This window comes from Solanum dulcamara, chromosome 11, assembly GCF_947179165.1.
Source record: "Solanum dulcamara chromosome 11, daSolDulc1.2, whole genome shotgun sequence".
NCBI lineage: Eukaryota > Viridiplantae > Streptophyta > Magnoliopsida > Solanales > Solanaceae > Solanum > Solanum dulcamara.
The window spans coordinates 59,411,415-59,423,783 of record NC_077247.1 but is presented as its reverse complement, the minus strand read 5'-3'; the positions used below and the strand labels follow the sequence as shown (position 1 = coordinate 59,423,783).

The following is a 12,369-nucleotide window of genomic DNA, read 5'->3' as shown; positions in this document are numbered from 1 at the left end:
CATTTGTACAAAAAAAATTAAAATATAAATTTAATTGTATATACTTATATTCACTTAAGATGGATGTATGCTTATGCAGATTTATATATTGAATATTAAATATTTTAGAAAACATAGATAATAATATTATATCTGTATAGAGTTTTGGAAGGGCATCTTATTTTCTGAAAAATTCAAAGGGTTGCAGTTGCAATTGGTTAATATTTTAGGGGTATTTAGTATAATTACTCTTTTTCTTTTTCAAAATTCAAATTCTTTAAAACCTTTATTTAAAGAGTGTTTATTCCCCCACCAGCCCCTCTCCTCTGTCTCTCGCTTCGGAATTGATACCAAGGTATGGATTCCACCCTTACAATGTAGAAAATAGAAATTAGAATCTCTTCAAAAAAAAATATTTTTTGGTTGATGTGAGTTTCTGAATGAATTTTTTTACCACTGTTTTATAATTCTTTGTTTCTGTGGCAGCAGAATTGTAATTGCTATATATCTGGTCGTTTTTATTTTATTTTTTATAGATAATAACGCTCATTTTTATCTGATTTTATTAAAAATTTAATTTAAATATGTCGATGTGGATTGTTGTGTTGTAGATCTTGTGCTTTTAATGGGAAAATGTTTAGTTTGAGAAAACTAGAATTTGGTTATTACATATAGAGCATTTTCCAGAGGCAGATTTACAGTACTCTCAGTGGATCTGTAGTGTTTTGTTTTGGGTTGAGTGATTTCCAAATTAAAGCCTCTAATTTGCAATCTCTAGTCCCTTTCAACAACAGCAACAACAACAACATAGCTAGCGTAGTCCCACTAGTGCGGTATGAGGAGGCTAGTGTTTGCAGAGTCTTACCGTAGTCCCTTGGATGCACAAAATTAAGAAGAGAAGCCTCAACTTTTTCTTGGAGTGAACAGGATTTGGATAATGTAGAATGCTATGTGGATTTCTTTGCTCTTTGATTAAGAATGTTAGTTACATACAGAGGAGTTATGAAGCTCCCAGTAGAACATGATGGTTTTGAAATCAGAGTAAAAGATTGTGCAGGTGTTGAAAACTTATAATTGGTCCCTGAAAGTGAAGATGACCGTTAACAATGGAGTATGAAGGAAACAGATTATTGTAGTTTGCTTAGAGATGTTGTTGTGTAGTTGAGCTGAGCACAATTGTATGCTTATCAGTGTTTATTTAAAGAAATTGCTAACTAGTTTTAAAATACCGTTGAATTGCTCTATTTTACAGTTTAATAAACATGTCATACTTGATTTTTTCGTAGAGAAATCAATCATTAGGATGGGCCGCGGAGTGAGTGCTGGGGGCGGTCAGAGTTCTTTGGGCTACCTGTTTGGAAGTGGAGAGCCTGCTAACAATTCTCAGACTGCTCGCAACCAGGAAAAGGCTCCAACTAATGAGCCTGCCTCAAAGCCAGCTGCTGTTGCACAACCTGTGGATAACACCAAGAATGTTCCAGCAGGCATTCACAGTAGCAACACAAACAACTATTTTCGTGCTGATGGCCAGAACTGCGGCAACTTTCTAACGGTATGCTTGCTACTTGCTAGCAACTTCTTATGATTCCTTGTGCCATTTTCTTGAACTTGGAGTGCTTTCTAAAGTTTGCAAAGTTGTACCTATGTTGAATTCTGTAATCATTTTATATAAAAGCTTAAATTGTGAGAGAGCATGAATATCTTTTTTGATAATGGGTTGCTGAGATAATCGAATGCCCAGGTTCTCTGGATTCTTTGATATTATATTGAATTGTGTGATCCCATCTAAAAGCTTAAGTTGTTTAAGAGATGACACTTTCATTTACCTAATTATATCTTCAACAATCTGCTTTACTAACCACACGTTTTTTCTTAATTTTGAACCATTCTTCTATCGTTGGTGCATGTATCTGCATTTTTTTCTTCTTCTCAGATCTCTTGTTTTGAGATCATAATACTCAATTTCTCAAACTTCGTAACTTTATATACTGTAAGATGTTTCTAACTGCCTCAATAGGCATGACCAGTCTGCATTTAGGCTTTGATTTTCCTGCCAATGAAAGAATATTATAAATATCAGCACCTTTTAGGCTTGCTTGAAGATTTAAGTGTTACCAATCTTTGTCCTGGAATGATTGCAGGAAAGGCGTTCGACCAAGGTCCAAGCCGCACCTGGTGGTGGTTCTTCCCTGGGATATTTATTTGGTGATGGCAGCAGCAAGTGATGTCACTGGACGTCAAGTTTCAAAAGTTTGCTTTCCCAGTTATGTTGGAAGTATGAATGGATTTCATTTACTGCAAATTTGGAACTTTTTTCATAATTGTAATAGTGTCTAATTGACACAGGATTCAAACTGCTATGTAAGTGCTGAATGCTGTACCATTATTTCTGTATCATGGGAGTAAAAACACACTTGTTTTATAGTTTAATCTGTTGAATGTGATATAAGAACATTTTATATTTGTTCGATTAAGTTGAACTCTATCTTTGCCGATGTCAAATACCATGCTGTATGTTAACAGCAGCAACAAACTTATGATGAATATCAACACTTTCATCTACCCATAATGAGGAAATTTTAATTTGAGTGATCCAGAATACCACTCAATATGGTGAAAATCATGTCATTGTTATATCTTTCATATTGTTCTTCAAGGACAATGTTGATCATCAAATTATGCTTTTGCAGTATAAGTCATCTTGAATGAAAAGTTTTAGTGTTCTGGACAAACAACTGGTATCCCTTTATCACCAACTGTTCTTCCTACTTTTGTTTGATAGGTCCATGAACAATGTCTGACATGTCTCGACCAAAAACTGAACAAAAAGTAAGGTAAAACCAGTAGTTGCATCAAAATGATACGATACAGTTGTGATGATCTGACAACTGTTTCAAACCTCACAAGATTCCTAAAATAAGGAAGGAAGCACCTAGATGAAATAATATCTGATTATTTGCCTTAATCTCCAAGAAAATGTCAAATCCCAATACATGTTGATCAAAACAAAAAAATACGTTATTGACCTTTCCTCCACTGTTTAGCAGCACCTCTTCATCCAACTGCCAACACAACCAAAATTCATGAACGATCAAGCAAATTTTATGATGGAAGATAATGTACAAAAACCGTTTCAAGTAATAATGAATAACTAATAGTTGATAATCATGTAGCATTTCCCTCGTACATATAATCAAAGTAGTTTGAATCTACAAGTAAACTTGTAGCATATCACCAAAGTAACCACGAGAGAAACGAAATTTGATTTCCACTTTTAATTTAAGTAGCAAAAATCACAGTAAAACTTGGTGCAAACCTTGCACATAAATCATTGTTATGACAAATCCAAAATTGAAGTCCTAATTCTGAATATTAAAACTAAATCCGAAGCCCCTGGTCCTGAAATGTATCCTTAGAATCCAAGCTTGGTGCGGCGCCAGTGCCTGCGCTTAGCGTTGTAGCGGATGGTGTTGTCAGTGCGCATGCGGATCCAATAAGGAATAGGCCTGTTTTGCCTCTGCTTCTTCGCCAGCTTCTTCTTTATCATGAATGTCTTGTGCGAAGGCTGAAATTGAAACAAACACACAAAAAAATTAAATCAAACAGCCATAAACTACAAATACAGGGAAATAGAAGGGGGAAAGAGCACTGGCGTACCATTTTCGGTTCTGCTCAACCAACTTGGCCTACGGGACAGACTTGAGAGCGGCGGAATTGAAAACCCTACTCACAGACTTGCTGCCTTATTAATAAAATAGGGTAAAAAGGCTAAATTGCCCTTGTACCATGGGAAAACAATCAATAATATTACTCAGATATACCCTCTTTATACAGTTATTCGAAAGGGAATGTCCAGTCTCAAGATGGATTGCGTTCGTTTCTATTTGATTCTTCATATGGTAACGGATGGAAGTTAGGGAAAAAGAAAAAAAGATATACGAGCTTGTGTGATTAAAGTTATGGAATTACTTCAGCTCATTAGATTTTTTTATTTGCAGTAATTAGCTAGCGTTTGACCAAAAATTTTTAACAAATATTTTTGATAAATTATTTGGGTGAAGTTTTATCATATATGTGATCATAGATTTTGAAAAAAATATTTGGTTTTTAAAAAAAAATATGATTTATAACCATAAGTTCAAAAATTATTAACAATATTCATAAGTTTGTATTATCATTTTATAATAAGTATGTTTTGTGAAATGTCATAACAACAAACACAATTATGCCTTTTCCAAAATCCCAACACACTTTGGGCATCTATTCTTTTACAAAAAAATATGCCTTTGTTTGGAGGACCAAAGGTACCTCATTCAACGACTTGGAAACATCTTCTTCTAGGGTGGAGTTTTTGCCAATCCGGTAGAGTTTGAAAAATTTATAATGGCCAGCATATTAATCTCTGGAACCAACCTTGGATGACACTGAATATTCTTATTCAACAACTCATCCAGGGCCCTCTCAACAAAGGAGAGGAAGAAACTACTGTTTACTCAATTCTAACTAATAACTCTTGGTCATTTTCACCTTTATCTTTTGTACTTCCGAGCTATATTCATAGACAAATTATTGCAACTTACTTACCTCTTTATCCGAATGATCATGATCATTTAACATGGGGTCTTACTTCTAATGGTAAGTTCACTGTTAAATCATGCTACTCTTCTTTAGGGGAGAAGCAACTCACAAATCTCAATTTCAACTAGATCTGGCAGTTAAGCATTCCTCCTAAAATCAAGACTTTTATTTGGTTGTGTGCACACAATAGACTTCCCACAAATAAATATCTTCATCAAATTCAAATTCTTCCTTCAAATACATGTAAAGTGTGCATATTAGGTGAGCCAGAATCCATTCATCATTTTTTTTCCATTGTTCGAATGCTGTTAATTGCCTGACTGATTTGAAAATAAACCATAATCTCTCACATACTGATTTTGATATCAATGGTCCCCATCTTTTCCTCAAACATCTCTTCACTAAGAGTGCTCTCACACATTACAATGATATGCCTACATCACTCATAATTTCTTTTACTCTATGACATATTTGAAAATCTCGAAATGATAACTTTTTTTCTTACAAACATTCCCAACCCAACGCCTCTGTAATTCATAACTTGGCATTAGAAAACTACCATCTAGGGACCAATTGCTACAACAAAACTACTCCTATGACTATCACTCTGGCTTGAATTCCTCCACCAATAGGTTTCGTTAAGCTAAACATTGATGGTGCTTTCAATCCTAAGAACCAAACTCAAGGAATTAGTGGTGTCATTCGTGATGTTGTAGGAAATTGGATAATAGGCTTTGCAGGTGAAGTGAATGCAAATTCACCACTGGAAACAGAAGTAGTGGCACTGCTACGTGGACTAGAACTCGCAATAGCTCATAATTTTACTTCACTACAAATAAATATAGATGCCCAACAATTTCTTCAACTTATTCCAATCATTTCTAACACCTACATGTCGATTCTTGATGATTGCAGGCATCTCCTCAGCCACCTAAATGATCTACCACTTACTCATGTGTACAAGGAGCAAAATGCAGTGGCTGACAAATTGGCACATTTTGATTCTTCAATGAATGTTAGCAGTATCAGGGTATTTCAACAATCCCCTATTTTTGTTACGGATCTCCTAGAAGCAGATCAAGGAGGGGTTAAAAAATCAAGAACTATAGTCCAAGCTGCATAGTTTCACTTTTCAGTTCACAAGTTTTTTGCTTTGAAAGTTTTTGTAATGTCAGCCATCTAAGTACAACTAATGCTAATCATCCTTGTAGCTCTAAAGGATAGAATAGATACTAGTACTCAATTTCTGTATCCCAATGTTGGGAATACTAACTCCCATGTACTTGTTCTTTGATCTAATATAAGTTAATCTACGTTAACAAAAAAAAAGGAAATGGATTTTATTCTTAATTTTGTTTGTATGTTTTCTCAAAAAAGAGTTTCTAAAAACAAATATTACAGACTTGTTTACCCAAATAAAATTAAAAAAAAAACTTTAAAAAGGAACAGCACCAAGATAGTTTTACCAGATTACCCTTGGTCTTATTGGCGACTCTCCAACTTAATCCCTATCTAGGGTTTTTTCTTCTCTCACGACCAAGAGAGTTCTCTGCTGCGCTGCTTGCTGTACTCTCTCTCTTGGGAAATTTTGCGACGGTGTAAAATGACGACGGTTGTTCCTACTTCAGAGGAAGATCCCGTCCTCTCCGTCGTCCGGTTTACAGCGGAGATGTCATGGGCGGACGCCGGCGCCGAGGTAATCTTATCCAGTTGCTTTCACCTTTCTGTTAACGTATTTATTTTTACTGAATGCGCATTGTCTCTTTTACTTAATTTTACGATACACTCTCAAAAGTTTGATGTTTTCTTGGAAATACTGTTCGATGTTTACTCTTAAGAATATTGACTCGGCTGTTGTAGTTTTCCCAATCCGCTGAATGAAATTGACCAGAATAAAGATGAATGGATATAGAGTATTCATATAGGCAAGCAGGAGTAGTTTGGGGATGAACTAGAAGTTTATTTATTATTCTCCCAACAAATTATGTGGAATGAATATATAGGAATCATAAGAATTTCATTGAGGAGTTTATATATGGATATAAAATTTGACTGTCCCTATGCGAAACTCCTCAATTGACCAACCGTATATGGGATGTCTATAGAGGATGCATAAGAAAGCATATCTGGTCTGATTTATGGTTAGAATGCCTGATGTCTGATTCTGTCTTATTAAAAAGAAAATGAAAGCTAGAATCTGATTGATCTGTTGTTTCTAATTCGTCTTTTGAGATTTGCATTTATCGTTTTGACCTAGTGTTAATGACTCGGATCTCAATGAACAATTCCATCTCTCGGTAACTGAGAAAAATTAGGGGTTATTTTGGTTTTGGGTCTGTGATGAATAGGTTCAAGAGATGAGAGAATTAAGGATACCCACTAGGAAGACTTATCCAATCCATCATGATGTACCAGAAAATACAACAATCAAATCAGTGGGTTGATCCGGGTGGAGAGGAAAAAACATGACTTGAATTTGCATTCCAAGCCTGCTCTTTTTCTAGTATTTTTTCAGTTTATTTTTGCCAGATATTGTTGTCCCTATTAGAGATTAGAAACAATGTAGCTTTTGAACTGTTGTAGTGGGTCATGGTTGTCAAAGTACGCCGGTAACTTCATCCTTAGTAAATTTTAGGGGTTTACTTATGTAATGTAACGTCCCTCCTCATTTGTCCAGCAGTGTTATGCTACTGCTATTCTCTCCAGTATTACATGCTTATCAGGAGTCTATGTTCATGTTTTTCTCCCATCTCATTTGAGTTCTTGGAAAGGGGATCAACAACAACCACGCACAAAAAATCACAACATGTCCACTAGTTTTATAAATATAGTTGGAAGATTCACAACAAATTCATCCCCAAGGGCTTTGGTCTAGTGGTAAGAGCACAATATGTGATTTGTGGGTTAGGTACATGCCAAGTGTTGAATATTGTCGCAAACAAAAGCATGGTATGTAAGTGGAGAAGTGAAGTATCTAGGGACGGATCCATTATCCACCAAGTTTCACTGTGCGCCACTTGTCCTTTGGGATTTTACGGGTATAAAAAAATAAAATTTAACGATTCAAGAGGTACATCTTGACTTGGAAGAACTCTTTAAGTGAAAAGACATATAGTCTCTTGCTTACTAACAAATAAGAAAAGAGTTCATAATCAAAAAAAAGAAAAGAGAAGAGTTAAATGTAAAAGATAGTGTTTAAAAGATTCAAAAGAAATCCTCAAAAGTCCATCCAAAATCACAATAGCATTCATATATAGCTTCCTATGGAAACAACCCGAGCTGATGCCAAATGCAGAGTCATGGTTATTCTTTACAATCTTTGCTGATTGTAGTCAAACTACTAGTTATTTTGTTGGTGCATTCTGTTGAAATATTTAAGAGAAAGAAAAACAAAAACTCATGTGGTTCAGTAAGTGCCATATGAATTCCATACAAACAGATTGGTGTAAGATTTTTTTGATTGGACCTTTTTGGTTGTTGTACAAGTTCTAAATCGGTGATCCATTTATAGATTGCAGAACCTCAAGTTAATAGATTGTGTGTCGAGGCCCAGGAATGCATGATTGCGGGAAGGTGGTTGGATTTGGCTAAGCTGATGCTCGCTTCTGCAGATTTAATATTTTCTAAAGCATCTGAAAAAGGTAAAACTATATTTGTGCCTCATTCTAATCAACTGCTGATAAATGATACATCCTGCTCTTTTCCATACTCGGGGGTTTTTCTTCTTTCATCCATGTAAAAAAGTAATTATTTGATTGTCTGATATTTTAGTGAGTTATTGTCAATTGTCATCTTGTGTTTTTCTCCCTTTTTTTCTGTTCATCCCTCTTTTTTTTGCTTCCGTGATTACCTAATAAACTTTTATTGGCTTCTGCTCAGATCTTGAGTGCATTTTCACTATCATTTGCAACCTTGTCAAGAAGCCTGAGAGCTTGGACCTAGTACATGAGATGGCAGATCTCATATCTACTAAAATCATTCAACAACCCAATGATAAACCCGCACTGCGCTTGAAAATGTATCTCACTTTGTGTTAATCACTTTGATTTCCTCTAATTTTTTTGGTTGTCTCATCACATTTTTTCTAATCTGTTTTCAGCTTGTTCAATCTCTACAACCTGTTGGAGAATCCATACAGCCGTTTCTTCGTTTACTTGAAGTCCCTTAATTTGGCCTCTCATGGAAATGTTACTGAACATATTTTGCCATCCATCAAAAAGATGGATAACTTCTTGAAGGAATGGAATCTTGGTGTCAAAGATCAGAGAGAGCTGTTTCTTGCGATCTCCAACATTTTAAAGGAAAACAAGGGGTAAGAGGGGAGGTACTTCTGTTTTTGGACCATTTATGCTGATGATGGTGCCTTTTTCTCATACTCGTGCATATTTGCAGCTCTACAAAAGATTCTTTCATGTTTCTAACAAAGTATCTGGAAACCTTTTCGTCTGAAGATGCTTCTAATATGAATGAGGCAAAGGAAGAAGCTGCCCGTGCAATTATCGATTTTGTCAGATCACCTGTTATGTTCAAGGTATTTCTATATTTTAAAGTGAACTTTCACTAAAACAACTGAAATGGACAATAGATTTGTGACTTGCTCTTAAATTGCATAAACTGCACACATGGACTTATCCAAAAATAAAAACACAACAGAAAAGCTGCCCACAGTAATTTAGATCAGTGAAAGGCCTTGTCAAATAACTGATCTGATGGTTTCATTTTATATTCTTAATGTTCCATGCTTTCTCGCTGACATTTGATCTCTTAGGTGTGCATGTCAATGCAATTGTGTTCTGTGGTATCACCATTCCACGTATCACAGTTAACCAGAGTGCTTGACTGAAAAAGCAGAATGACTCTGGATGTAGTTGTTTTAATTTGCTATTGCTTGTCTGCTGTGAGAGGAAGTGAAGCTTATAGAGAAAATTTTAGATATTACTGTAGATTAGACCACTATATGATCAGAATGAAGAAGTATCAGAAAAGAATTGATGTAGTGTGCCTTGTGTGTACTTGTGTTCCATAGTTGACTTCTATCTTTTCAATATGGCAGTGTGACTTGCTAGATATGCCTGCTGTAGCCCAGTTGGAGAAAGATGCTCAATATGCTCCAGTATATCAACTTCTGAAGATCTTTCTCACTCAGAGGCTGAATGCTTACTTGGATTTTGAGGCAGCAAATTCAGCATTATTAAAAAGCTATGGTAATGTACTCTGTACCGATCAAGCCTTCAATTTAGAAGGGGCTATATGGCCTGAATCTTTTGGTTGATGTTGTAGGACTTGTCCATGATGACTGTATATCGAAGATGAGGTTGATGTCGTTGGTAGATCTTGGCTTGAATGAATCTAGTCAAATTCCTTATTCTGTCATCAAGGAGGCATTGCAGGTATATTTCCTATTTTATTTTGTTTGTTGATGTTTCTGCTCTGCATGTAGCTCATTTTCTTTTTTGTTCTTTTCAGATCGACGACATTGAGGTAGAATCTTGGGTTGTTAAGGCGATTACAGCTAAGTTACTTGATTGCAAGATTGATCAAATGAATCAAGTAGTAATAGTGAGGTGTGCTTTCTGTAGTCAGCCTATTTTTACTGTCTCTTCTGTCAGCGGGAGAACTCTTGATTTTTTTTTCCTGTGATTCTTAGTGTACTAATTCTTTGGTTGTGTCATTGTGTAGCCGATGTACTGAGCGTGTGTTTGGTGTGCATCAGTGGCAAGAGCTTCGCACGAAACTAGTGACTTGGAGGGTAAATAAGTTCTTTTTCTACCTAGCGCTAACAATAATCAATCTGGTTTATGTGAGTTATTAGAGGTGTTACATCCCCACCCGCCCCTCCCAGACGCCTCCAAAGCATGCTCTTACATTTCTTCTGCCCAAAACTCAATATAATTTGGTGCATCACGTTGTTTCCACACAACACTTCATCTATTCTGATGCTCATACATGTTCATTCTTAATTGTAATGGCCTAATGGGATCATATGCTTTGTATGATTTTGACTATTTTCAACTCTTTACAGGGCAACATTGCGGGTGTTATCAGCACAGTTCAAGCCAACAAGATTACAGAAGATGGCACACAGGCAATGCAAGGATTAGCGATCCGCTAAAATTGGTTCTTTGTGACACTATTTAATTTTAGAGATTGGATTTAATTGGGCCTACATGGGAGAAATTGGTCACATCATTTTCAGCTTGAAATTTTGGTCCTCTTTTTTTCTTTGGGCATAAATATGCTATTTGTTAACTTACAGTAGCCATTTTTCTTTTGTCCGTCAAGATTTGGGGCTGTATGTCTATTGTGATGACTGTTTTTGCTCTGTACTATCAAGTTGACTCCAGTATTTGGAAATAGATTTGTTTTCCTACAAATTCACTTGTTAGGATATCCATAGCAGAAGGATTCCTAATAGGGTCTATTTTGTTTTCCCTTGGTTAAAGACGGTTAATTTTCAGAGGGTTACTTAATTCTGTTTGTGTTGGAATAAATTCGCTCTTTTTCAATTTTTTGTCAATTCTCGTTAAGCGAAGGTGTTATATTCGGCACAATTGTCACCTTTTGGTGAGTCTCTCAATTTCGGCTCATCATTATCCTGCAATATCTGTTGCTGTAAAAACTGTGTCCAACCAGACTATGATTAATTTTGTTAAGAAGGTCGATCTTAGTCCAGATCCATGGTCAAACAGGTCCAAGGTTATAACAGTGGCGGGTTTTTGATTTATAGTCCGTTGGTCAATCAATATACATATAATAGTGTTTTTTGCATATGGATTGTAGATGTAATTGCAAGTCAATTGAGTTTAATTGAATTCATAGGCGGACCTACTACTACTAGTAGGGTTCCAGTGGTTGATTTGGTTTTCCACATTTTAATTTTTCAATATTTTACAAGTTACAACCCAATTTTAGTTTTCATAGAGTTGCACCCCAAGCTTTGCAGTAAGTAATTGACTAAAGATCTTAAATCGTGTAATATTTTTTTATGATCATTCCTGGGTTAGATTTCCCACATTTTATTTTTTTGACATTTTAGTAGTTACAATCCAACTTAGTTTCCATAGAAGCTTTGTAGTAAGTAATTAATGTCTATATAAGTTGAAAAAATATATTAATAAATCTAAGTTAAAATTAATGATTCCGATACTTTCAATTTTTGGATTCGCCTATAAATCTAAATAAAGTAGGACTTCAAAGCTTGACTAAGAAGGGAGAAAGTTGAACTCATTATACCCATTCCAGATCCAAATCCAACCTCCTACGCATTTAAGACGACGCAATAGGTGGTTGAGGTTGTCCATACATAGCTGGTGGATGATGGGGTTTTCACTAAATGAAGGCAGGACATAGCCACATAGCACAAGCAAAGGCTATCAAGACAACTAAAGAAGAAGGGTGTCCATTCATTTCTTATCCAAGCAGGTGGGCGTTAATTGTATATTGCTCACATCTATTAGGAAGGAGTATGTCTATTCAAACAAGAGATAAGTGTTAAAAATATATTTAAACTATTTTTTTTTTGAGTTTCATACCTAAACAATATAGAGAGCGTGAGTTTTATATCTAAACTATCACTTATTAGTTTGAAACTCACACTTTCAATAGTTTAGGTATGAAACTCAAAAAAAGAGGATAACTTAGATGCGTTTTGAACACTTATCTCTTTAAACAACAACAAAGTGAGAAAGGATTAGTTAATCAATCAATTCTTGAAAAAACAAAAACCAACATACTAATACCATGAGAAGAAGAGAATGGTACAAGAAGACGATGCTGCTGCTTGTGCTGCTTCTAATTACCATTACCATAATA

The 12,369-nt window shown here is 35.4% G+C and overlaps 3 protein-coding genes across 4 annotated transcripts; 2 read left to right on the top strand and 1 right to left on the bottom strand.

The window, feature by feature from the left end:
• Positions 1–261: 261 nt before the first annotated feature.
• On the top strand, positions 262–2,441 carry LOC129873293 (protein SPIRAL1-like 1). Its single transcript, XM_055948359.1, has 3 exons — positions 262–334; positions 1,268–1,531; positions 2,121–2,441. Exons 2-3 carry the CDS (start codon positions 1,283–1,285, stop codon positions 2,202–2,204), a joined length of 333 nt encoding a protein of 110 aa, XP_055804334.1. The 5' UTR covers positions 262–334; positions 1,268–1,282; the 3' UTR covers positions 2,205–2,441.
• A 471-nt stretch (positions 2,442–2,912) lies between these two features.
• LOC129873294 (60S ribosomal protein L39-3) lies at positions 2,913–3,777 on the bottom strand. 2 transcript variants are annotated; one of them, XR_008762704.1, is made up of 3 exons: positions 3,637–3,777; positions 3,296–3,544; positions 2,913–3,041 (listed from the first exon to the last, which is right to left on the bottom strand). XR_008762704.1 is itself a non-coding variant. In XM_055948360.1 (2 exons), exons 1-2 carry the CDS (start codon positions 3,637–3,639, stop codon positions 3,392–3,394), a joined length of 156 nt encoding a protein of 51 aa, XP_055804335.1. In that variant the 5' UTR covers positions 3,640–3,777; the 3' UTR covers positions 3,111–3,391. The 2 variants fall into 2 exon arrangements, 1 of the variants encoding a protein (XP_055804335.1); XM_055948360.1 differs by lacking the exon at positions 2,913–3,041 and having other exon boundaries at positions 3,111–3,544.
• A 2,253-nt stretch (positions 3,778–6,030) lies between these two features.
• LOC129873212 (uncharacterized) lies at positions 6,031–11,063 on the top strand. The gene is made up of 10 exons (XM_055948256.1): positions 6,031–6,253; positions 8,069–8,198; positions 8,437–8,575; positions 8,657–8,869; positions 8,950–9,088; positions 9,611–9,761; positions 9,838–9,947; positions 10,024–10,121; positions 10,237–10,306; positions 10,580–11,063. Exons 1-10 carry the CDS (start codon positions 6,161–6,163, stop codon positions 10,667–10,669), a joined length of 1,233 nt encoding a protein of 410 aa, XP_055804231.1. The 5' UTR covers positions 6,031–6,160; the 3' UTR covers positions 10,670–11,063.
• Positions 11,064–12,369: the final 1,306 nt, after the last annotated feature.

Bases quoted from the DNA above. Each gene is read 5' to 3' on its own strand.
- LOC129873293 (XM_055948359.1), top strand. From the start codon at position 1,283: ATGGGCCGCGGAGTGAGTGCTGGGGGCGGTCAGAGTTCTTTGGGCTAC. The intron at 1,532-2,120 runs GTATGCTTGCTA...GAATGATTGCAG, and splicing joins ACTGCGGCAACTTTCTAACG to GAAAGGCGTTCGACCAAGGT.
- LOC129873212 (XM_055948256.1), top strand. From the start codon at position 6,161: ATGACGACGGTTGTTCCTACTTCAGAGGAAGATCCCGTCCTCTCCGTC. The intron at 9,762-9,837 runs GTAATGTACTCT...TTGATGTTGTAG, and splicing joins AGCATTATTAAAAAGCTATG to GACTTGTCCATGATGACTGT. The intron at 9,948-10,023 runs GTATATTTCCTA...TGTTCTTTTCAG, and splicing joins TCATCAAGGAGGCATTGCAG to ATCGACGACATTGAGGTAGA.